Here is a 25,457-nt window from a genome sequence, read left to right as displayed (position 1 = left end):
ATCAACACACAACAACCCAAAATCTATGGGACACAGTGAAAGCAGTCCTGAGAGGGAAGTTCATAACATTACAGGCCTACCTCAACAAACAAGGACAATGTTCAATAAACTATATAACTCTACAACTTAAAAATTAGAAAGATAACAAAAAAAATCCAGAGTTTGTAGAAGGAAGGAAATAACAAAGATCAGAGCAGAGATAAATGACATAGAGACCAAAAAGCAATATAAAATATCAATAAAACCAAGAGCTGGTTCTTTGAAACGATAAATAAGATTGATGAAGCTCTAGCCAGGCTCACCAAGAAACAGAGAGAGGACTCAAATAAACAAAATCAGAAATGAAAGAGCTGAAGTAACAACTGATACCACACAAATACAAAGGATTGTAAAAAATACTATGAACAACTATATTCCAACAAACTGGAAAACCTGGACAAAACAGACATATTCATAGAAAAATACAATCTTCTAAACTCAGTCAGGAAGAATAAAAAAAATTGAAGTTTCCAATATCTACTGATGAAATTGAAGGAGTAATAAAAAAACTCCCAGCAAATATAAGCTTTGTCCGGATGGCTTCATAGGACAGTTTTACCAAACATTCAAAGAAGAACATACTCCAATCCTCCTCAGATTATTCCAAAAAATTCAAGAGGAAGGAAGACTTCCAAGCACTTTCTATGAAGCCAGCATTACCCTAATCGCAAAACCAGATAAAGACACTGCAAAGAAAGAGAATTACAGGCCAATATCCCTGATGAACATAGATGCTAAAATCTTCAAGAAAATTTTAGTAAATCACACCCAGCAATACAGTAAAAAGCTCATACACCATGACCAACTGGGATTTATTCCATGGATGCAAGGCTGGTACAATATCTACAAATCAATAAACATAATACATCACAACAAATTAAACGATGACAATCACAGGATCCTATCAATTGAAGCAGGAAAAGCATTTGACACAATCCAGCACCATTTGATAAAAAAATCTCAGAAAAGTAGAAATAGAGGGATCATACCTCAATATAACAAAAGCCTTTAATGACAAACCTACAGTCGACATCATAGTCAATGGACAAATACTAAAACCATTTACCCTAAAAACAAGACAGAGATGTCCACTTTCACCACTTCTGTTCAACATAGTTTTGGAAGTGCTACCCATAGCAATCATACAAGAAGAAGAAATAAAAGCTATACAAATTGGAAAAGAAATAAAACTCATTATTTTCAGATGACATAATATTGTACATAGAAAACCCTCAAGACTCCATAAAAATGAGATTTAATAAATGAATTCAGTAATGTAGCAGGATACAAAATGAACACCTAGAAATCTATGGCATTTTCATACAATAATAATGAACTCACAGAAAGAGAAACTAAGAAAGCAATCCCATTTACCATTGCAACAACAAAATTAAGATACCTAGGAATAAACTTAAGTATGGAGATAAAAGGCCTGAACTCAGAAAACTAAGACATTGAAAAAAGAGTTAAAGGAAGACATAAACAAATGGAAGAACATACTGTGTTCATGGACTGGTAGAATCAACATCATTAAAATGTCCATACTATACAAAGCAATCTATAGATTCAATGCACTTCCCATTAAAATAACATTGGCATATTTCACAGACCTAGAACAAACTCTCCAAAAATTTATATGGAATAAAAAAAGACCCCAAATAGCCACAGCAATCCTAAGAAAGAAGAACAATGTTGGAAGGATCACAATACCAGATATCAAGCTATATTATAAGGCCACAGTTCTCAAAACTGCCTGGTACTGGCCTAAGAACAGACATATTGACCAATTAAACAGAACAGAGAACCCAGAAATAGATCCAAGACATTATGCTCAATTAATATTTGGCAAAGCAGACAAGAGCATACAACGGAGTCAAGATAGTATCTTTAAAAAATGGTGTTAGGAAAATTGGGCAGATACATGCAAAAATGAAACTAGAACACCAACTTACACCATACACAAAAATAAACTCAAAATGGTTAAAAGACTTAAATGTAAGTCATGAAACCATAAAAGTCCTAGAAGAAACTATAGGCAGCAAAATCTCAGACATTTTTCATAGCAATATTTTTACCGATACATCTCTTAGTGCATAAGAGACTAAGGAAAAAAATAAACAAATGGGACTGCATCAAAAACAAAACAAAACACTTTTGCACAGCAATAGAAACCATCAACAAAACAACAAGAGAGCCTCGGTCATGGGAGAACATATTTGCCAATGTTACATCCTTTAAGGGTTTAATCTTCAAAATTTATAGGGAACTCATGCAACTTAACTAAAGGAAGATAAACTATCCAATCAGAAAATGGGAAAGGACCTAAATAGACACTTTTTGAAAGTGGACATACAGAACGCCAAGAGGCATATGAAAAAATGCTCAAAGTCACTAATCATCTAAGAGATGCAAATCAAAATGACAATGAGGTACCATCTCACACCAGTCAGAATGGCTATCATCAACAAACGACAAGTGCTGGCAAGGATGTGGAGAAAAAGGAACCCTTGTACACTGCTGATGGGAATGAAGACTTGTGCAACCACTATGGAAAACAGTATGGAGTTTCCTCAAAAAATTAAAATGGAACTCCCATTTGACCCAGTAATCCCACTTCTAGGAATACTAGAGGCCCAGTGCACAAATTTGTGCACGGGTGGGGTCCCTCGGCCTGACCAGTGATCTGCATTGAGCATCTGCCCCTGGGTGGTCAGTTTGTCATCATAGCAACCAGTCAACCAGTTGTTTGGTTGACTGGTCGTTAATGGTTGCTTAGCCTTTTATATATATAGATATCCCCCAAATCAGAAACACCAATCAGAAAGAATATATGCACCGCTATGTTCATAAGATTTGGAAATAGCCTAAGTGCCCATCAGCAGATGAGTGGATTAAAAAATAGTGGTACATCTTCACAATGGAATACTACTGTAAAAAATAAAGAATTATTACCATTCACAACAGCATGGATGGACATGAAGAGCATTATGCTAAGCAAAATAAACCAGTCGGAGAAAGATAAATATCACATGATCTCACTCATTTGTGGAATATAATGAACAATATAAACTGATGAACAAAAATAGATCCAGAGACAGAGAAGCATCTAACAGACTGTCAAACCTCAGAAGGAAGGCAAAGGAGAGTGGGGAGGGGGAGTAAGAGGTCAACCAAAGGACTTGTATGCATGCATATAAGCCTAACCAATAGACACAGACACTAGGGGTGTAAGGGAATGTGCTGGGGAGGGGAGGGGTGGGAGTGGCCAGGGAGAGGTCAATGGGGGGAAAAGGAGACATATATAATATTTTAAACAGTAAATAATTTTTTAAAATACCTTAATATGTCTAGGTTATATGATTGTGCTCCTAAACAATTCTACAGAATCTGTATGTAAAAGTTTAAGTACTTTAAATATTTTAGTAACATTGATGGAAGTAAAACAAAAAGTGAAAAAAAAATTATTGCATTACTATAGAATATGTTTACATTTTATTGTGAATTATATATTTTATTGTGCATTTCTATACAATATGTTTATATGTATTATGAATTATAACTTACATGCTATATGTAACAAAAGTTTTAAAGTAATTTTTGCAAAATAGTGTCCTACACAAAATATAAACAAATAATAAGAAAAATTATGAAAAAAATATAAAACTTTAATAACAGAATTTAAAGACCTAAAAATATATAATGATACCAAGCTTATGGATTGAGAGATCCCTATATGGTATAAAAACATGTATAAATGTAATGATATCCCAATCAATATGACAGTGGGATTTTTGTGAAAACTGATACAATTATTCTAAAATTGACATTGAAACACAAAATTCTAAGAATAGGCAAGACATCTATTATGCAGAACAAATTGGAACAGGTTTGTTAATAAGATTGATAAAGTATAGTAATAAAAAATAATATGATATTTGGACAAAAATACCAATTAGACAGAATTGAGAATCTTGAAACACAATAATGCTTATAGATCCCTTTGGTTTAAGCAATTTTAGCACTGTAGTCTTTTCAGTAAACAATGATAAGATAACCAAGCATCCATATAGGAAAATAGAAATTGGAGCCCAATCTCATACCATCACAAAGTTAATTCCAGACCTGAATGTAAAACACAAAGAACAAAGCTTTCAGATGATAACATAAAAGATTGTCTTTATGCCCTCAGGGTAAGAAACTATGCCTTAATACATAAAAAGCACTAACCATTCATGGAAAGATGAATAAATTTGACTTCTAAAATTAAAAATTTATATTTACTAAAAGACACATTAAAAGAGTGAAAAGGGAAGGCACAGAATGATAGACAAGAATTGAAAAAACATAGCTAACAAAGGTATCTTTTTCAGTTCACAAAATTATTCCAAAGCCATAAGAAAAACTCAGGCAATTCAATAAGTATGTGAAAACGAGTTAAAATCTGTACAAAAGAAGAAACCCACTTAGCCAATAAACACATTGAAATTCCTTTAACCTTATTCACAATTAGGAAAAAGCAAATTAAAGTAATGAAATACCCATATACAAATATTAATTGTCTAAAATTTAAATATTAAAAAATAAAATATAGAATGATGAGAAATCTTCTACCCTGAACATGGTATGGAATCGGGGTTGTTAATTTGTACAGTCATTTTGGAGTGATCTGGTAAAATTGGAGATATCTTACAACTCTAGTTCTATATGCTTAATGCATATATAAAAATTCCCATAACACCATTGCACATAGCCAAAACTACAAAAAAAAAAAAAATGTTCAACAACAATACAAAGAGATAAATGCAGTTTAATATAGTCACCCAAAGGAATACTATATACAGCAATGTTGATGAATATTCTATAACTGGTACAACAGTGTGGATGAATCTTACCAATATTCTGTAGAGCAAAAGCAGCCAGACACAAAATGCCCCAGACAGTTTGATTCCCTTTATATAAAGTTCAAAAACAATAAAAATGATACTATGTGATTTAGGAAGTAAACATCAGTGTAAAATTACAAGGGAAACCAATGAAGTCAGAAGAACAGTAATCTCCAAATGGAGGAGAGGACTATATTCAAGAAAGGATACACATGGACTTCTAGAGTATTGACAATGTTTTGTTTTTTCACCTGGAGAATTACACAGGGAATTGCTTTACAATGATTTTAAATTAGTATGTGTGTATATATATATATATATATATATATATATATATATATATGGCATGTAAGTTATAATTCACAATAAAATGTAAACATAAGTTATCTAATTAGTCAAAATATATTTTGCAGTCTTTAATCAAAATAGCTCAGCTTGAATCTGGACTGCAAAACCTCAGTCACATGTCTGAACTTTCCTTAGCCTGTATTTTCCCATCTTTGAACTGGGAATCATGCATGACAAATGTGATCATATGCTTCCTAGGGTGGACAAGTAGTTTTTGGGGCCAGATACAAAGCCAGGTGCTTTCATATATTAATTTATTTAACTCCATACAGCAATGTTATCAGAGACACTTTAATTTTTTTTATTCTTGACACTATTACAAATGTCCCCCATTTTCCTCCTTTTGTCCCTCTTTGCCCAGCCCTTGACCCCACGCCCTGGCCTTCACCATATTGTTGTCTGTGTCCATGGGCTATACATATATGCACATATGTCCTTCGGCTAATCTCTTCCAATCTCCCCCCCACCCCCAAGATCTGTCAATGTATTCCATGTGTTCATGCCACTGGTCCTATTTTGTTTGTCAGTTTATTTTGTTCATTAGATTCCACATATAAATAATATCACATGGCATTTATATTTCTCAGACTGGCTTATTTTGCTTAGCATAACTATCTCCAGGTCCATCCATGCTGTCTAAATGAGTAAGAGATCCTTCTTTTTTTTACAGCTACATAATATTCCATTGTGTAAATGTACCACAGCTTTTTTTATCCATTTATCTATTAAAGGGCACTTGGGCTGTTTACAGGTCTTAGTTATTATAAATAACACTGATATGAACATAGGAGTGCATATATTCTTTCTGATTGGTGTTTCAGGATTCTTAGGATATATTCCTAGAAGTGGGATTGCTGGGCCAAATGGCAGTACCATTTTAATTTTTTTGAGGAAACTCTATGCTGTGTTCCACAGTGGCTGCACCATTCTGCATTTCTACCAGCAGTGTACTAAGTACCTTTTTCTCCACATCCTCGACAGCGCTTGTTGTTTGTTGATTTATTGATGGTAGCCATTTTTGCAGGTGTGAGGTGATACCTCATTGTCGTTTTAATTTATTTCTCTGATATTAGTGACATTGAGCATTTTTCCATATGTCTATTGGCCATTTGTATGTGACACTTTTTATTAATCATGTTAAAGTCTTCACATCTTAAACAATTGATTCTTTTGTTACTTGTAGATATGTTGTTATCATTTTAAATATGCCACATAGGTCATTTTTATTCAGGTGATTTAGGATCCAAGTACTAAATTTAGGATGCATTTTCAGTTTTTTGGGTTTTTTTGTAAAATAATTAAAATTCTATCAGATGCAGTTTTAAACTGCTTTCAAAATACATTTTGAATTACCCTGGCTGGTGTGGCTCAGTTGTTTAGAGCATCAGCCTGTACATCAAAAGATTGTAGGTTCTATTGTTGTTCAGGGCACATACCTAGGTTGCAAGTTCCATCCCCAGTCAGAATCCATATGGGCAGGCAACCAATAGATATTTCTGCCTCACATCAATGTTTCTCTCTCTCTCTCTCTCTCTCTCAAAGTATATCTTCGGGTGAGGATTAAAAAAACATTTGGAATCTTTGAACAATATACATCAAACCTCAGTTCTCGAATGTTTCCCATCTCAAATAATTCAGTTCTGGACCAAGATGTTTATGGGAAAAAATCCCCAGTTGTCATACAAAGCTTCAGTTCTCATTCAACAACCTTTTCATGCTGATTGATATCTGTATGATCAGTCAGCATGTCTCAGGCCACAACATATGAGAGAATGCATGAGTATGAGTCAGTTTATCACTAAACCTTGCATTGTTAATGTCTCAGGAAGTTCTGTCACTATATACAAGTTTTTTGGATGTTTTGTTTGTTTGCTTTATGTGTTCTGGAATGGATTAATTTAATTTACATTATTTCTAATGGAAAAAAATGATTTGCTTTCCAAACATATAGTTGCTTGAGCAGCCTTCCTGCGTGAATTAAGTTCAAGAACCAAGGTTCCACTATAGCTATTTTACAATTTAAACTTAATATCCTAAATACTGGTGCTTTAAAACAGTGATTATAAAAATAGTTTATTTTTTATGCAAACTGAATTTGTCACTTTAAAAGGATACCAAAACCAAAAATCTTTAAGATTTATTTCTACCAGTCTATTTTTTGAGCCAAATTACTTCTTTTTTTAATTGTTGACAGTATTATAGATGTCCCCCATTTCCTCCCACTTTGCCCCCTTCCACCCAGTACTCACCCCTCCCCAGGCCTTTATCACATTATTGTCTGTGCCCATGGGCTATGCATATATGCATATATGTTCTTCGATTAATCTATTCCAGTACCCCCCACACCCCCTTACCCTCTCTAGGATATATCAGTCTGTCCCATGTATCTGGTCCTATTTTGTTCATTAGTTTATTTTGTTCATTCGATAACACATAAAGTGAGAACATGTGATATTTGACTTTTTCTGACTGGTTTATTTCGCTTAGCATAATAATCTCCAGGTCCCTCCATGTTGTCACAAAGGGTAAGAGTTCCTTCTTTTTTAACAGCTGCATAGTATTACACTGTGTAGATGTACCACAGCTTTTTTATTCACTTATCTACTGATGGGCACTTGGGCTATTTCCATATCTTAGCTATTGTAAATAATGCTGGATTGATTAACATGTCTTAATCTGAGAATAATGTCATCTAACAATTTTTATAGAATCAGTGCATTGAAGGCCTTAAAAGTTATCTGGTATAATCTCACTCCATTCTCCCCTATTTCTATTCATGCTTCTCACATTACCTATTGCCTTATCTCAACTAGAGGAGCCAGTGGTTCTTGTATATTTACTGTCCAACGCTAGCTATATAATATTTTTGTCCCAAAATATTGTTATCTGTTATCAATATAAAGTAATAATTATGTAATTTAAGCATATTATTGATTAAAGTAAGAGTCAGACAACAGGCAGATAACAACAGAATCTTAACTAGAGAGAAAAGACAAATTGAAGAGACTATGGACCAATTAGTTTAACATTGGAAATAGATTTTTAAAAACTTTTGTGACAACTTAGAAAAAAATCCAGGGATGAGCATTGATAGTCTTCATGGACTCACCAAAAACTAGTCATGTTGAACCAATACTATTTCTTTTTCTGATAGGATTACTAGATGGGGCCACCATACACACAGTGGCCTTTTAAAAATCATTAAAAATTTCATGTTACTGGCCTTGACTATATGATTATATAAGGTCTTTTTTTTACTTAAAATCCCATGTGTTTTACCTAGTAAACATGCCTTAAATTTTTGCTGAGGAATAATTGATTCATGATTTTCATATACAAGTTTTCTTAGAATACTGATTAATGGATCTTTGCAAACCTGGACAGAAATCTCAAGTGCTAAAACTGGCTGCATTTTTAACCTTAAACTTTTCCACATTTTATTTTTTTTTATTTTTAAATATATTTTATTAATTCCAGAGAGGAAGGGAGAATGAGAATGAGACAGAAACATCAATGATGAGAGAGAATCACTGATCGGCTTCCTCCTGCACTCCCCCCACTGGAGATTGAGCTCAAAACACAGGCATGTGATCTTGACCTAAATCGAACCTGGGACCCTTCAGTCCACAGGCCAATGCTCTATCCACTGAGAAAACCAGCAGGGACACAATTTTTTTTCAATTTAGATCAAGATATAGAAGGATCTTCGACATATATGACACAATCAAAAAAGAATAGCTAATATTTGAGATAACAAAAGAACAATGTGTATGTGTGCACCTGTTTGCCCATAGACTGAAACTAAGAATAAAAAAAATCATAAAATATTTTACAAATAAATTTGAGTTCAAATATAAATTATACTATATATTGTATTTGAAAAGTAGAAAAAATACTTATGTATATTGTGGTACACCTTCAAAATAAATTATATGCAAACTTTAAATATATATTTAGGAAGAATTTATAATAATATACCAAATTCATATCACATAATTATAAGTTGAAAAATAAGCAGATAAAATTTCTCATAAAGTATTATCACAAGTTTACAGAATTTAAAAGCAAAACAAATAAAAGGATAAAAGTCACCAAAATGTTAAATGGGAGTGGTAGAAATGGGAAAAAAGAGGAGCATGGTGGGGCAGATAAATTGTTTTCAGATATTAAATGACATGCCATGTGGAAACAGAAATAGAATTGCCAAAGTAGAAGGTTGGGAGACAGGTTCAATATAAAAAATAAATTTCTAACAAAGCTGTACCCAAATAGGATGAACTGCTTTTGGAAGTGGTCAGCTCCTTAATAGTAGACATATTCCAGTTAAACCTAGAGGACCATTGTTCAGGAATTCTGTGGATGATATTGCTGTATTAATTTAGATGACTTTTGAAGTCCCATTTAATTCCAACTTGCTCTGTCTCAAAGTTTCATCCTAACATTCAACACTGCTAAAAGCTCTTGGAATTTTAATTCCCATACAATATAGTAATTATCCCTAAAAATCTCTAAATATGGCATCTATGCTTACATTTCAATAATTCATTAAAAATGAAGAATGGAGCAAGGCCTGATACAGAGCCTTACCCCACACTCCTAGAAAATTATGATTCACTAGTCATTAACAATCTGCACAATACAGCTATTCTTTAGGTGATGATTTTGGTGGTTCTCTATACCTGTACTTGTGTTATTTGTTTAAAATCCACTTAGACATTATTATCTGCTCATAAAAAAAATTAACATTCTTTCCTCAGCTGATCTATTTATTTGCCTAAAGCCTAATTTTTGCTAATGTGAATAGTGACAATAAAAAACATAAGATAATAATTTTAAAATTTATAAATCTTTGAGAAAAACACTAATTTTTCATACACAAATGGCAAAATAATTAAAACATTGTACATTTTCATAGAACCTGGCCTTAACTATCATTCATAATTTTATTTGTATTTGTTAGTATTTCTGAATTTAAACTCAGGACAACAGGAAAATATTTTCTTCCACTTCAGTACTAGAAGCAGACTCGCAGTCTTGGCAGAAGTAGCAAGACCTGTGCCCCAATCCTATTCTTGTCACATTTTCTCTGGAAGGGGTTCCTGAATAAATTCCAGGGAAAAGAAACATCTTACAAGAACTGTGGTTCTATAGAAGGCTCCACATGCCAAGGATAAAAGTTGAAATGTTTGTGAAAGCCCCATAGGGCTCTTATATTAAAGGGAAAGATTTGCAGCAGTGATGACTAGGTTCCAGAAGAACTGTCAGAATACAAATCAAGAATAGAAAATGGGACTTGGACTGGAGAAAAGGGTAATGGTGATGGCTAGTGATAGTTGTCTCTGAGTAGGAAAACAAGGGTTATACTTATACATAGTTATTTAAAGAAAACCCATATTGATAAAGGCATGAAATGTGGAATTTTCATTTAAATAAAATCAAATTAAGATGAACTATAGAAATCTCACAATAAAATAATGAAATAAATATGTTTTAAAATCATTAACCCTCATTGAGCATTACTGTAACTCAGGCACAATGATGAGCACTTTATATGCACTATATTATTTAATACTGATAACAAACCCATGAAGTAAGTTCTAATGCTATTCTTATTTTTCTAATGGAAGTCAGAGTCTCAGAAACTATATGTGATTTATGCTCATTTATTAAGTGGCAGGACTAAGATAGCACCTAGGTTTGTCTAACTCTGTTCAACTCAATGAAACTTTATGTTATTCTATGCAGTTGTTCTCACTGAGAACTAAAGAATATTTAGCTTTGTCCCATGATCATATCTTCCATTTTGGAAGAATCTAGATAGTCAATGTGTTGAATGTTTAAAAGTGTATTTCATCACTCAATACTGTCTATAAATCATTGCACTTCTATGCTCTTCCACCTTTGACAAAGCATTTTAGTATAAACAAACTTGGGGGCCACTGTGTGATTATTCCCACTTGAAAAATATACTGTTTCCCTTCCATGAAACTAAACAGAAGGTCTAAGAGAAAGGAAATTATTAAGCATTCTACTGAGTGTTTTTTTCCCAACAAAATCTAAGATAGAGGTCAATGAATAAGTATGTGCAGACTGGAACTTGAATCCTCTAGGGTGACTGTAGGCTAATTAATAATTAATGCCAGAGCCATGGTGTTTGAAATGCAGATGTGATAACTGGAGGCCTGGCAGTGCTGTTCAGAGGAAGCAGATTTAGATGCTATAGGGAATAGGCACTCCCTTGCCGGCTGGCTCAGAGAGCCAGCCTGGGTGCAAGGCAGGGCCTATGGTTTAGATTATATTCCCCTCAGCTGTTAATTACCTGAACTTACTTTGAAGTTTTTCTCTTTTTATCCTCTGCATGAAAAGAGATTGGTTCAGCCAAGGGACTTAGAGAAATGATCAAATACATGGGGTGGAGGGAAGGGGGTGGAAATAGAACTTCATATATAAGAAGATAACAAAGAAAAACACATAGAACATACAAGAACATACATTATTAGAAAATGTCAAATTGTACTATTGTTTCAAACACATTGTTTCTCAGTTGTTCTAATAACATTTGATTTTAAGTAAATGTGTAAACTTTCTCTGAATACATATAGCACAAAAGTTCCATGTGTATTACTATATAAAGTGGTGCCTTAACTATAGATAGGTGTTTTGTAATGCTATATTTAATTCAATAGAGTGATTTAAACTTCTTCATATTTGAAGCTATTTACAGATAATGGCAACATTAATAGAATTAGCCATAAACTGCTTCTATATAACCTGTGGGTATTGAAATCACTCATTCTCAGAATAAAAATAGGAAGTGCCATTATTCAATGGAGGAAGCTATAAGATATTAGAAAATTGTGGAAACAGGCTGCAGTTGAAAGAAATCTAAAATTAATGATGATAAGCTTAACTGAATGATAAAGCACCCTAGCTTGTTTTCAGGATGTGTGTAAATGAGCACAAGTTAAAGAAGCATGGTTATTAACTATTTAGCAAGTGGATTACAATGTCTGGATTAGATATAAAGCTGAGGTTTATTTGTTTGGTTTTCCATTTTAAATATTATTTTTAGTCAAGCTACTCCAGGAAAAGCAATTTGCTGAGATACATGCTACTCACATATGAACAAGATTCTGTCTTTGCTGCAAAAGCATGCAGACATGAAATAGATAATTTTCACCTGTGAGAGTATCTCTGAATTTTTTGACAGGAAATTGGCACTGAAAGTACCACCAAAGGAAAATGTGTACATACATTAAAACTGACACCTATGGATCCAGTATCATCTGACTAAGGTGACAGCAAACGCACACAACCAAATGATTGAGTGATGATCATAGGCTCAGACACAACACATAGACCTCCATGCAGTGGTCTGGTTTTATTTACTTTTATTTCCATTTAAAGGGGCACTTTTTGAATAGAGTCCTTAAACTATTAACTCAGGATGAAAAACTAGAAATTTTCTCATTAAAATCTATTGCTCAAAATGCAAATTCTCAAAAATGTAGGGCTTGCATTGTTGTACACTTTCAATTTTCATAAGCAAAAAAAAATCTTCATGTAACTAAAGATCTTCTATTAAAGGCAAACACATTTAGAATTTTTACAATTTGTGTGTAATACAGCTTTCCCAGTTGTGTTTTCATTCTGAGAACATATACAGTATATTGATACTAATGTTATATAAAATTAACAACAAAAACTACATCCATCTCCATTCAATTTTGATTCTAATTATACTGACGTAAGGCAAGAGGGCCAAGTCATAGAAAACAGTCTATTTTCATACTGATTTTATCACCAATCATCTATCTCTCCAGTATTACATTGCTAGAGTCCCAAGTGTTAATGAATATGTAGCAATTTTCCCAGGCTTTAAATATAAATTTTGTCTCTTGAGTTCCCTGCTACTAAGAAAAAACAAAACAAAACAAAAGAAAACAAAAACAAACAAAAAAAAAACAGTACTTGAAAAGTTTAAGCAGCAAACTATAGGCAATTCAAAAAATTTTCAACCACTAATATGAGCACCTAAGATTTTTATGGCCATAGCTCTTTTCCTCTATGGATTTTCATGGTTACACATGTATTGTGGGTAACACTCAATTTTAAAACAAAAACAAAACTCATTTCTTTTGAAACTTTTGTTGTTTCAAAGATGAATTCCAAATTTTAAAATTATTCTTCCTCAATATCAAATGAATCCACATTTGAGACTGATCATGTTCAGGCTTCATTTATGTTCTTTTATTTTAATTTTGTTATATTAACAATATGTTAACAATTCATTCATGTATTTTCAATTTATATTCACACTCCCATCACTTGGTCAATCCAATTTAAGGAGGAAGATAGTTGAAAACTTCATCTCCAGCTAAAATTCAGTGGGAACATGTTTTAGCTCAGAGATCTATGAACAACAGAGATATAAACTAAAACCACCCAATGGTGCCACCACAGCATTAGGTTAAGTTTTCCACTTTATTTCAACCTGTGTGTTTACATCCCCCTTCTCTCAACTTCCACGTAACTATCTCTTTGACTGACAATTGCATATTTTATAAAGACTTATTCAATTCCTTAAAGTACATTTTAAAAAGTTTTAACTTGATCTAGTGGCATAATCTTGCATAAGTCTGAAAATTTTAATATATTTAAAAGTGATTTAAAAATAACTTGCCATAGCAAACAATATTTAAGTCATAGAAAGTCGCAGCCATAGTTATATTAATATGGAATAACTAAAGCTTTCTTCTCTATGTCAACTATATTTTAAATGTTTTTTTCCCCTCTATATATGCTTTCCACAGTTCATTTTCTATCATGGTTCATATTGTAAAACTGCCCTGTGACTAGGAACACACATACGTGCACAATGTTCTGACTTTCCACTGCAATCTAAAATTTGGTTAGATTATCTAATTTGTTTTGTGTTCTTTTTACTTGCAGCTACAGGGAGACTGAAATTAAGTTCTCAATACTTTATCAGTAAAAAGCATTTGAAAAGTAAATAGATCTTAACAGAATATTTTTTTGCCTTCAGTATGAGTGACGTATGTTGCATAAGCTATACACTGCAAAGCGGAGGAAGACTTCTTTACCCTGCAAAAGGAAAAGGAAAATATTGAAAACGAATTTTAATGAAATCATAACATTAAAATAGTTTTATATTAAATCTTGCTAATTTTCTAGGTGAAGGCTGTGAAGTGAATGTGAAGAAACATTAAAAGAGAATTGAATTTGCATTCCTTATGCTACAGGCACGTTTACATGACCTTTAAAACAGAATTAAAGCTGTATCATCAGCAGCTGTAGGCAATTCACATTACTAAGGCAATCAAATCAGAATGCTAAGCTAACTATAAAACATGAAATAAACTTGATATAGAATCATCTCAATTCACTAGATTTACTTGCAATTTACTTATACACTGGCAGTCATTTCAAAGCAGTTTGCAAATCCACTAAACCAGAAATACTCCAACGTATCTGAAAAGTGTCCAGCTATTAGTATGTAAGCTAGGAATACTTGAACATATCCTTCTCAACAAACCTCCATCGTTCGTCAGAACTAGCTTATTTAATAATCATTATTTACTTTCAACAATCAACTCCAAAATTAAGCATAATCCCATGAAGACACAATGCTATCTGATATATTGTACATGAAGAGATGATTTCTGTTTCCAAACAAGTATTTGGAAGAGTTTATAAATAATGCTTAAAGGCTATTAAAATTTAACTGCACTTTTTAAAGTCTGAACTTTATTGTATTGTTTCCCAGCATCCCCAACACCATCTAATAACTCTATTCTGGTTTCCTTTAATAACATGTACAAGTATCACACCTCTTAAAATATGGTAGGATAGATTATAAAATAGAGTATTAAATTTAATTGTATGGGAGAAACTTACTCTAAAGAGATAAAAAGAAATGAGTAAATATATTTATAATTTGATTCAACTCACTAGATGTTTTTTAAAAGCTTGGTCACTTTCCATTTCCAGTAGTCAAACCTCGGAAAAAAAAAAATTCTATTTTTCCTAACATGTTTCTATTTGTGAATTGTGACTTATTTTCCTCCTTTTTAGAAAACTTTGCAGACTCTTTGATAATATTAATAACAGCCTAGGGAATATATTTGATAATGCAGTTCTGTACTTTAAGGGGTAATTAAATGGGGAACAGAAATACTTCTCTCCATCACTAATGTGGGTGTTTGTATAGGACAAATATTAGTTTTCTACAAAGCTGTCAACTAGATGTTCAAAGAAAACTAAATTACCATAGCTATAAGACTCAGTGTCTGCAGAGTTCAGATCCATACGTAGAGTTCAGATCTTTTTTGAAGGCAATTTACACTAAAATTTATTTGTTTTCCAATATGCAAAGGTTCAGCCACTTAAAGACTCTCTCTCTCTCTCTTTCTCTCTCACCCACACACATAAAGGTGTTCACGATCCATTTGTTTAAGGATGGGGGAGCATATCTAGCATATCTAATGCATACATCAACTGCCTGGGGGAATATTGTATTTAAAGATAAAGAAGAGAGCAGATAGGATTGGATTATAGATTAACTGAAAACAGAAACCCAAATCACTCTCCAAAAGTAGAAATAGTAGAAAGATGGTAGGTGAGGGAAAGGAGAGAGCTTCATTTTCACTATCATTTGAGTAAGTTAAAAAAATATTTTGGCTGTACAAAAGTAATGTGAGTTGTTGGTATTTATATTGTCCTGAGTTTCCTTAGAAGCCTAAGGTTTCTCTTGCCCTTGTTATTGTTAAAAACAAGAAATTTGTTCTTTTTGAGGAGAATTAAGCAGGTTTAAATCCTGCTGTTCTCAATGTGATCTGAGTTAACATCTTAGTGCCAGGACAAAATATTTCAGGGTAACTATCACCTCCAACACACACAAGAAAAGTCCTGGGGATGTTACTCTTCTAAGCACACCCCAAGGGAGTGTGTCACTGACGCAGAGCTGTGGTAACATACAACATTTGGCAGTGAAGGGGCTGGGCCTTGTCTCCTGAGAAAGGGTTTCCTTAATTACCTTAAGTTTGTACCTGTCTAGAAAGGGGTACATTGGGATTAGGAATGGTCAAGGGGCCCACTTGACAAGAGGCAGGGTTGCTCGGAGACAGGAATACTGGGCCACACTGACCAGGCCCAGGGGATTGTAAGAGACTCACATCTAGCAGGGTCCCCAATCTCATACAGCTCACACAGCTGCCCTTGTTCCAGATCTTCTTGAACTTCACTCCCTCCTTTCACTCCTAACAAGAGAAATTCAGCTTCACCTCCATCATAAGAGCCCCACTCCAAATAGAGGACAAGAGCCTGGGAAGGGCAGGGTTGTGAGGGCCAGGAGGCTGGCAAAATTAGCTCCCCTCACCAGCTGCCTACTTGTCTGAATAGGACCCAGTTGGCCCAAAGAATTGTAATCCACCAAGTTATCTTAAAACAGGATCTCTCGGTTTAACACTGCCACCCTGGTCCTGGCTCAAAGACCTCTACTTAGAAGGCTAAATTCTGCTCCAGTCACTGGGATTCATCCCAGGATTTTAGCCAGGCAATTCAAGAGGTGAGGGATCCTATTATTGTCCAGATAGCTCCCCCCTCACCAATGAGGTGGTGCACTGAACTTTGGAATCAGCTCCTAGATTCTCTCTGGGTGTGACTCTCTGCAGGTTGGAACAATCAAGACAGGCTAGTCAGGAGGGATTCATGGCTTGGGTATCAGACCCACAAAAGGGAAAAGCCTGGTGAGGGGCTGGGTTCTTTTGCTGGCTGCCTGAGCACCAGTAACTTGAAAAGACATTCCAAAAAGTTATTGGCTATAACACACACACACACACACACACACACACACACACACACACTCACACACACACACACACACATACACACTCACACCCTCAATGGCATGTATCTCCAGGCAGCAGAAAACCCAAATACCAGATCAAGTAGATATCCTTTTGAGCAGGAAAGCCAAATTGATTGCCCCAATGGGGAGTGGAGCAAAGTGCAAGAGATATCTGAAAGAGCCAAAACCGGTTTGGCTCAGTGGATAGAGCATCAGCCTGCGGACTGAAGGGTCCCAGGTTCGATTCCGGTTAAGGGTATGTAGCTTGGTTGCGGGCACATCCCCAGTGGGAGGTGTGCAGGAGGCAGCTGATCGACGTTTCTCTCTCATCGATGTTTCTGACTATCTATCACTCTTCCTTCCTCTCTGTAAAAAATCAATAAAATATATTTTTTTTAAAAAAAGAGATATCTGAAAGACAGTTACAGGAGATTTTAAGAGCACGTTAGAAGCCAGCATCCCTTCCCCAAGAACTAACACAACAATCACAACATAGGGAACACTAACATTCTTGTGAAAAAAGAAATGTATTTGCAAAGTGAATTTTCCCCTAAACTCTCTTTAAACTCTCTCTCTCTCTCTCTCTCTCTCTCTCTCTCTCTCTCTCTCAATACAGACATGGATATAGACATATAGCTCTAGATATTATATTTATTTATTTAATCAGTTTTTCTCAGAATCCTCAGCCCTCTTCCTCTACCTAAACCCATAAAAATAATAGAAATTCTAAATAATTATAGCAAGTTAAATCTGGTCGCCTGCTCATTTTCAAATGTGATATATGTTCTTTACCAATGTGGTACCCAGAAATATTAACATGAATCCCCAACACTCAGCAGATCACTTACTTATTTTCCTAGAAGGAGCCTATATTTTCCATAGTTTCATTACTGCAAGATGATGCAGATACCAGCTAATTCAATAAATACTACTTGCTAAGGAAGGGGGAAGTAAGTGTAACTAAAACAAAATCTCAATTATGAATGAAGTTGGAGCATTCTTACAATTTTGCACAATAAAACCTCAATCTGTCCACGAAGAAGAAAGTGAATTGCAATTTTGGGCACCTCCATTAACTACTATAAAAAGCTTATAAAAGCTTCTATTGTTCAACTAGGTGACTTAGTGATGCTTCAAATACTGATCCACAGAGTTTAAAGTAATAGATCATCTCTACGTGCCCTCTAATCAATCGCACAGCTGGAATTATTTTTTCTCATCTTTAAAAACCATCATTTCTGACCTTAACAAAAAAATCAAGATACAAATAAGAACCACCACTACAATTTAAATTTGGAAACATTCTGCTATTCCATTTAAAAAAAAAAAAAGCAATTCCACATGGAAACTTTTTGTAAAACCATTCACTTGATTCTTCAAAACTAAGCTCTGTTTACAATGCAAAACAAGTGACTGGCAAATGCTCACAATAATTCCTAGACACCCCAGAGACGGGTGCTGGGTAAATGATAGCCACACAGAGTACTGCACAGTAGCTTTGTCCCTATAAATCTTTTTCCTGGAACCCTGTAACAGTAGGGCTCACCCACTGACAATGGCAATGGCAAAAGAAGAAGTGACCTCAGAAGAGAAACTGAGAGTGGATCAACGCGACTTTAGGAAAGCAGTGGTGGGAGCTAGCATCCTTTCTTTCTGCAGTGAGGGTCTCTATTGTCCCTGTCTGTCCTCTAACCACCCTGTCAGAAGCCTCAGCCACACAATGCTTCAGCACTTCCCCCACTGACATTCAATTTTGCTAGCAAATGATTAGTGTTCTTGAAGATCTGGGTATTTTTATGATGAATATTTTATTTTTTTAAATTACCCTGTATTTTATGTGGTATTCACTGTATGCTACCACTCCTTTCCCTCCCTCTCCCCTTTCCTCTAAAGAATCTTTTCTTCACATTACAGGAAAGCCAACAGAGATCTAAAAAGAAGCTAATTGAGCTTGAATCCATATTGACTAATGTCTATTAATGCTACTAATAAAAAAAATTCTCCCAGAATATCATGAACCCCTTCCCTCCCCCACACAATTTGCCAAGAATTAAAAGAAAAAGAATAACGAACGATAACAATGACAACTATAAGAGTGGGCTGATGCTCTGAAGGGCAGCTGAGTCTCACACCAAGAAAGTCTCATGAGCTCAATGTACAAACACTAAGAAAAAGGCTTTTTTCTCTGCTGCTTTCAAAAGCTGTTCAATTGTTTCCCTTCCCTTCCTTATGAGCACCCGGTTATAAAAAGAAAATGTGTACTTGTCTCTACCAAGCCCAATCTAACTTGTCCTGTTTCCAAAGTGAACTATGTTGAAGATGAAGTTTTCTATCTCGAGGTCATGCCTATGTGCCACATCCTATGATCTGGAGCTTCATGCTGTATTATACACATTCAAATCTGGCCTTTTAGACTTCTTTCCTGACCCTGCTCTCCAACCTTCACCAGCCCCAGCTCCAGACTGCCTCCCATTCCTCCAATTTGTAGGGATAATGAGAATTCTTCCTAATCTATACTCATATAAGAAATATACAAGAGACATAATCCCTGTGGCTGGGGCACTTTCAGAAAGAGCCTGGAACAGGCTGCCCAGCTGCAATCATGCTCTCTCTTTTCTACAGGCATGCAACCTGAATCACATTAATATGCTTAATTTCTTTTGTGAGTTTTTTTCTTGCTTGGAAAGGGAGGAGAAAGTGTCCTGGAAAGACTCTCAGGAGTTGTTATATATCCTTAAATTTTATGAGGGAGGAGAGCCACTATGAACCCCTAGGTTGCAAATAATTTAATAAACACACAAGTAAATCAAGTCAATCGGACTTGTTTTTGAAATTAACTGAATTGCCCTCTTAGAAACCAAGAATGTGATGGGTGGTGTGAGGTGCCAAATTGGGATATGAAGGCAACCCAAAGAGGAATGGAGTTGGTGTCTGGTACTAGCCTGGCAAGGGAATGGAAACCTGTGTTGCCTTGCTGGGGATGGGTGTGTGGATTTGCTAAAATTACATTTCCTCCACTTGTAAATCAGGCTCCTCTCCAGGGGACCATTTAGCTGCCCCAACCTGGTAGGGTTGGGGTAGCTATTATTATATTAAAACCATAGCTCTAGAGGGGATGGGTTAAATCAGATCTGAGGACCCAGCAGTGGACTTCAAGATCAAGGTGAGAACACCAGCTGTATATATAGTCCAGCCATGCAAGAGAGCTGTTTATCAGTGGTAATGTTGAGTTTAAGGCAAAATTCAGTCCACGAAAAATAAGTTACCAACTATTTGCAACAGTAGCTTCACATGGACTTAATTTTCTCCCATGTCCAGATGGGGTCGGCTATTGAATGAGGCTCTTTTATTTTGTATGGGGCAGGGGATTTGTGACCATGGTCCCCCCTTTTATTCCTCTCTCTATGGAAACCCAGATCATGGGGAGAAATATGCGAAGCTGAATAAAGAGAAGCCGCAGAAAGGAGCGCTTGAGAGCGGCATCTGTTACACTTGGGAAGTTAGACTGACAGGAAAGGGCCAAGGAAACCTCTCCAGTAGATCAGTTAGAATAGCAAGAAGATTTTACTATATTCAGATATTTTACTAAAAAACAAAACACTTTACTTGCAAGAGAAGATTCTTATCATAGTTGCTCCAGGATGTGCTTGCACCTGAATCTAATAGGTGTACTCTATATTCATGGGAAGTAATTTTTAAAACAAATAGAAAGAGGACAGAGAGATAAGAATGAGAGGGAGGGAAGAGGGAAGGAGGGAAGGAAAGGAAAGGAAAGGAAAGGAAAGGAAAGGAAAGGAAAGGAAAGGAAAGGAAAGGAAAGGAAAGGAAAGGAAAGGAAAGAGACTGTGGTTGGGTTTTGCTACTGACAGAAGGTATTCTTACATTAAAAGACTGCAAAACAAGGGTTTAAAAAACTTGTCCCTGGGCACAGATGCCTCCTACTCTATAATCCCCCACCTGCCCCACACAAGCCTGGGAACAAACTGTCTGAACCTTTTTTGTGTGTCTGGCCAAACCAGTTGCCCAGAGCAGAGGCCAAGGGCAAGAGGAAGGTTGATTGTAAAGAACTCTGGCAAATCAGAATGGGAAAAGGACCCCCTTCTTTTTCATGCAAAAGCCTTATCAATTGATAATTGCCTTAATGCCCTGAATGGTCAGACTAAGATTAGCAACTCTTTCACCCAAAGGCAGCTGCAAGGTGGGGGTGGGGAACCCACCGCAGCAGCCAACAACAACGTGGCAATGATCATGATCTTTTCCTAGTATGGTTTCTTCACTGTGCTTCCTTCTGACCTCTAAAGTGATCTGACACAGACTGGCAAATGGATCCTTGAACAGACAGACTAACAGAGCATCTTAAAACTTGTAGTTTGTTTGATTTTAACAAGTTCTCTTTTTTTTCTTCAGGAAACAAGAGTTCAAGCACAAATGAGGCTGCGTTCTTGCAAAGGAAGATACACACAGTTGTCAGTAAAGAAATGACCTTCCTCGGCAGAAAATAGGAGAGAGAGAGAGAGAGAGAGAGAGAGAGAGAGAGAGAGAGAGAGAGAGAGAGAGAGAGTTCTAGGTTAAAAGCAGATAAACCTTTACAATAGGACACAAGCAAATGAAAGCACGATTTTAGTGAGGGATGAGGAGGGGGGAAGATGGCAAATGATCAGTCCTATCTGCCAATAATTATTAAGTGTTTGTCCTTTTTAAAAGAAAGAGTAAAAGAAACAAATACATCTCAACCAGATGCCAGGTTTTCCTGCCTAATAAACAAAATTTACGTTTACCAACATAAACTCCTATTGCTCTGTGCTCTCATAAGTAATTACTTATTTCACAGGAAATAGCTGCTCTTTAGCTATATAAAGGAATAGCAGAATAAGCTCACCTTGTTTTTATTTTTCTCATTTTCTTGCATTTTCTTCAGATCTGTCTTCTTAGGGAAACTAATGCCTTAATGACTTTCCGGTAGCTGCAAGCCTTCTTTTATTTCTGCTAAATATATGAAAATGTATGCAAATTTAAATCAAGTTTAACCTAGGAGCTCTTGCAATATATTTAATGGAATTTCAAACCAATAAGGGAACTCTAATGCTGTCTTCTGTAAATGCAAATATAATTATGCAGCTAGAGTACCTCCAAAATTATGCAATGAAAGGTCATTTTTTTTTTAACTTCAGAGATTGCATTGTGTATCCAGTGTTTCCTTATCCTAGCTAAAGCAAATCTTTGTATTTCACCCCACTCTGCTTACAAGCAAAACCCTTGTGTGGGTCTCTGGAGCACTCGGACTTATCCTCCCCTAACTTCTAAAAGCTTAGAAGGAGTACAAATCTTTCTCCCTTTCCTTTAACCAAAATTTAAAACAGTCTTGTTCTCTCAAGCTGAACAAATTCAAGCTTGATGAGGATGATGGAGGTAGTAGTACTTAATGCCAATCTCTCTCTCTCTCTCCCTCTCCCTCTATCTCTCCCTCTCCCTCTCCCTCTCCCTCTCCCTCTCCCTCTCCCTCTCCCTCTCCCTCTCCCTCTCCCTCTCTAGAGTACATTAAACTACTCCCATTTACTTCAACTGATCAGCAATGGTAGTGGGGGAGAATAAATACATTTAAAAAATTTTTTCCCCAAAGGACAGCATTGGGCGGGGCAGCGGAAACTTCTCCTGTGTACCTATTGGGAGTTGGTCTGCTGAGAGTCTGGGATGAGTGTGAGGAAGGGCTGCCAGCTTCTACAAGCATTGCCTCTGACAGAAGTTGTGGACCACTGATGGGAGCTGACATAGAGCCATAATAAAAACCAAGTCTTCCAAGTGACCAACTGGATTGGAAGGCAAACTTCAAAATAACTGAATTTTGCCAGTATCGCATTGGATTTTACTTTCCAGAATAGTCAAGTTCTTCATACCTTAAATCATTTTTTTTCCAGAAGAAACTAGGCATCTCTTTCTTAGATGCTTTCTGACCTTAGTATTGAGTTTCTTATTAATATAAAGTAAATAAGTCAAAATAACTCTTACTGGAACCAATGACTTTAGTCTAGATTCCAGTTCCTATCAAAGAAGTCCTCTTGCTCAAAGTTTGTAGCCAGATTCTGTTTTGCAGTCCTCTACACACAACTAACCCAGAAAGTCAAATTAATCTGAGCAAAATCTATATCCACTAAGATATAAATGACATTCAGGCTAGTGATGTTGTTTTCTTAATATTTTTTTCATTCTCTATTTGGGTTCACCTAAATAATGTAAAAACCGGTTTGCAGCCTCAGCCCCCATCAGCCTAAAAGCACACACACAAACACATACATCCCTCTCATTTTTCCCGCTCCACTACAAACACGGGGGAAGTAGGTGGTGGAGGTGGTGGTGGCGGTGGTGGGTTAACCAACTAATCTGTTGCTGCCACTCAGCGCAAGGCAGCCAACCGATCAGAAAGATTTGATTCACTTCCTGCTTGGGTCTCACTGCAACTCTCAGAGCTTCGCCAGCCTGATTTGGAAAGCTAGCCCAGCCTCCCGCACCGCCATTGGCCGAACGCACGGCTGGCAAGACCGAGACGCGCTGCGATTGGCCGCCATAGGTGTCGGTAACTCTCTGGCTGCTTTGGCTCCCCCGCAGGATAGATGTCAAAGGCTGAAGCTGCTCCCTTTGCCACATTATAACTAGTAGGGGATCCTCACCGACCATGGCCACAGCTGCCTCGAATCCCTACAGCATTCTCAGTTCCAGCTCTCTGGTACATGCGGACTCTGCGGGCATGCAGCAGGGGAGTACTTTCCGAAATCCTCAGAAACTTCTCCAAAGTGATTACTTGCAGGGAGTTCCTAGCAATGGGCATCCCCTCGGGCACCATTGGGTGACCAGTCTGAGCGACGGAGGCCCATGGTCCTCCACACTGGCCACCAGCCCCCTGGACCAGCAGGACGTGAAACCCGGGCGTGAAGACCTACAGCTGGGCGCGATCATCCATCACCGCTCGCCTCACGTCGCCCACCACTCTCCGCACACTAACCACCCCAATGCCTGGGGGTCGACCCCGGCTTCAAACCCGTCCATCACGTCCAGCAGCCAACCCCTTAACGTGTACTCGCAGCCGGGCTTCACCGTGAGCGGCATGCTGGAGCACGGGGGGCTCACCCCACCGCCAGCTTCTGCCACCGCACAGAGCCTACACCCAGTGCTCCGGGAACCCCCAGACCATAGCGATCTAGGCTCTCACCACTGCCAGGACCACTCCGATGAGGAGACACCAACCTCGGATGAGTTGGAACAGTTCGCCAAACAGTTCAAACAAAGAAGAATCAAGTTGGGTTTCACGCAGGCCGACGTGGGGCTGGCGCTGGGCACACTGTACGGCAACGTGTTCTCACAGACCACCATCTGCAGGTTTGAGGCCTTACAACTGAGCTTCAAGAACATGTGCAAGCTGAAGCCACTGCTGAACAAGTGGCTGGAGGAGGCTGATTCGTCCACTGGGAGCCCGACCAGCATTGACAAGATCGCAGCGCAAGGCCGCAAGCGCAAGAAGCGAACCTCCATTGAGGTGAGTGTCAAAGGTGTACTGGAGACGCATTTCCTCAAGTGTCCCAAGCCGGCCGCACAGGAGATTTCCTCGCTGGCAGACAGCCTCCAGTTGGAGAAAGAAGTAGTGCGTGTTTGGTTCTGTAATAGAAGACAGAAAGAGAAAAGAATGACTCCACCAGGGGATCAGCAGCCACACGAGGTTTATTCGCATACCGTGAAAACAGACACGTCCTGCCATGATCTCTGACTGCAGGAAGCCAGCAAGTGATCGGCCAAACGAACTGGGGCAGCGCGGATTTCTCTTTCTCTCCTAACTCCCTTCCTTTCACTCCAGCTTCATAATTGCTATCTTTGTAGCGCTCGCTCTCTCTCTCTCTCTCTCTCTCTCTCTCTCTCATATTTTTTTTATATTTTATTTCTTTATCCCTCACCCTTTCAACAGGGGGTTCTAACTTATATTACGGAAGGAAACACACTCACGCATTTCAGGCTTCTTAACGCTGATACACAGTTTCATTAAGCACTCCAGACAGGGTCCTCGTATCCCCTGCGGTCTGGCAACAGTTTTCTCTACAACCTTTTCTGCAGATCAATATATATTGTTTACTTTGAGTAAGTTTTGTTTGGTTGCTCCTCTCTAGGAAGAGCAAGGAGTGGGGAAACTTGGGGGCGGGTTAGGGATTGGGGGAGGGAGATGGGAAGACAGAAGATGTGTGCCTCTAAATAACCTTTCAGCGCCTTGGTTATAGCAGCTGTATTTCAGGTGAAATCTGTTTTACAATAGACTAGTTTTGCATTTTTTAAAAAAA

At 36.9% G+C, this 25,457-nt stretch overlaps 1 protein-coding gene across 1 annotated transcript; it reads left to right on the top strand.

Annotated features, from left to right (window-relative positions):
• Positions 1 to 23,809: 23,809 nt before the first annotated feature.
• POU3F4 (POU class 3 homeobox 4) lies at positions 23,810 to 25,229 on the top strand (the record flags this gene model as incomplete). The annotated part of the gene is made up of 1 exon (XM_080652500.1): positions 23,810 to 25,229. One exon carries the CDS (start codon positions 23,810 to 23,812, stop codon positions 24,893 to 24,895), a length of 1,086 nt encoding a protein of 361 aa, XP_080508626.1. The 3' UTR covers positions 24,896 to 25,229.
• Between the last annotated feature and the right edge of the window lie 228 nt (positions 25,230 to 25,457).

Source organism: Plecotus auritus (genome assembly GCF_963455305.1).
Source record: "Plecotus auritus genome assembly, chromosome: X".
NCBI lineage: Eukaryota > Metazoa > Chordata > Mammalia > Chiroptera > Vespertilionidae > Plecotus > Plecotus auritus.
This window is presented reverse-complemented; position numbering and strand designations above follow the sequence as displayed.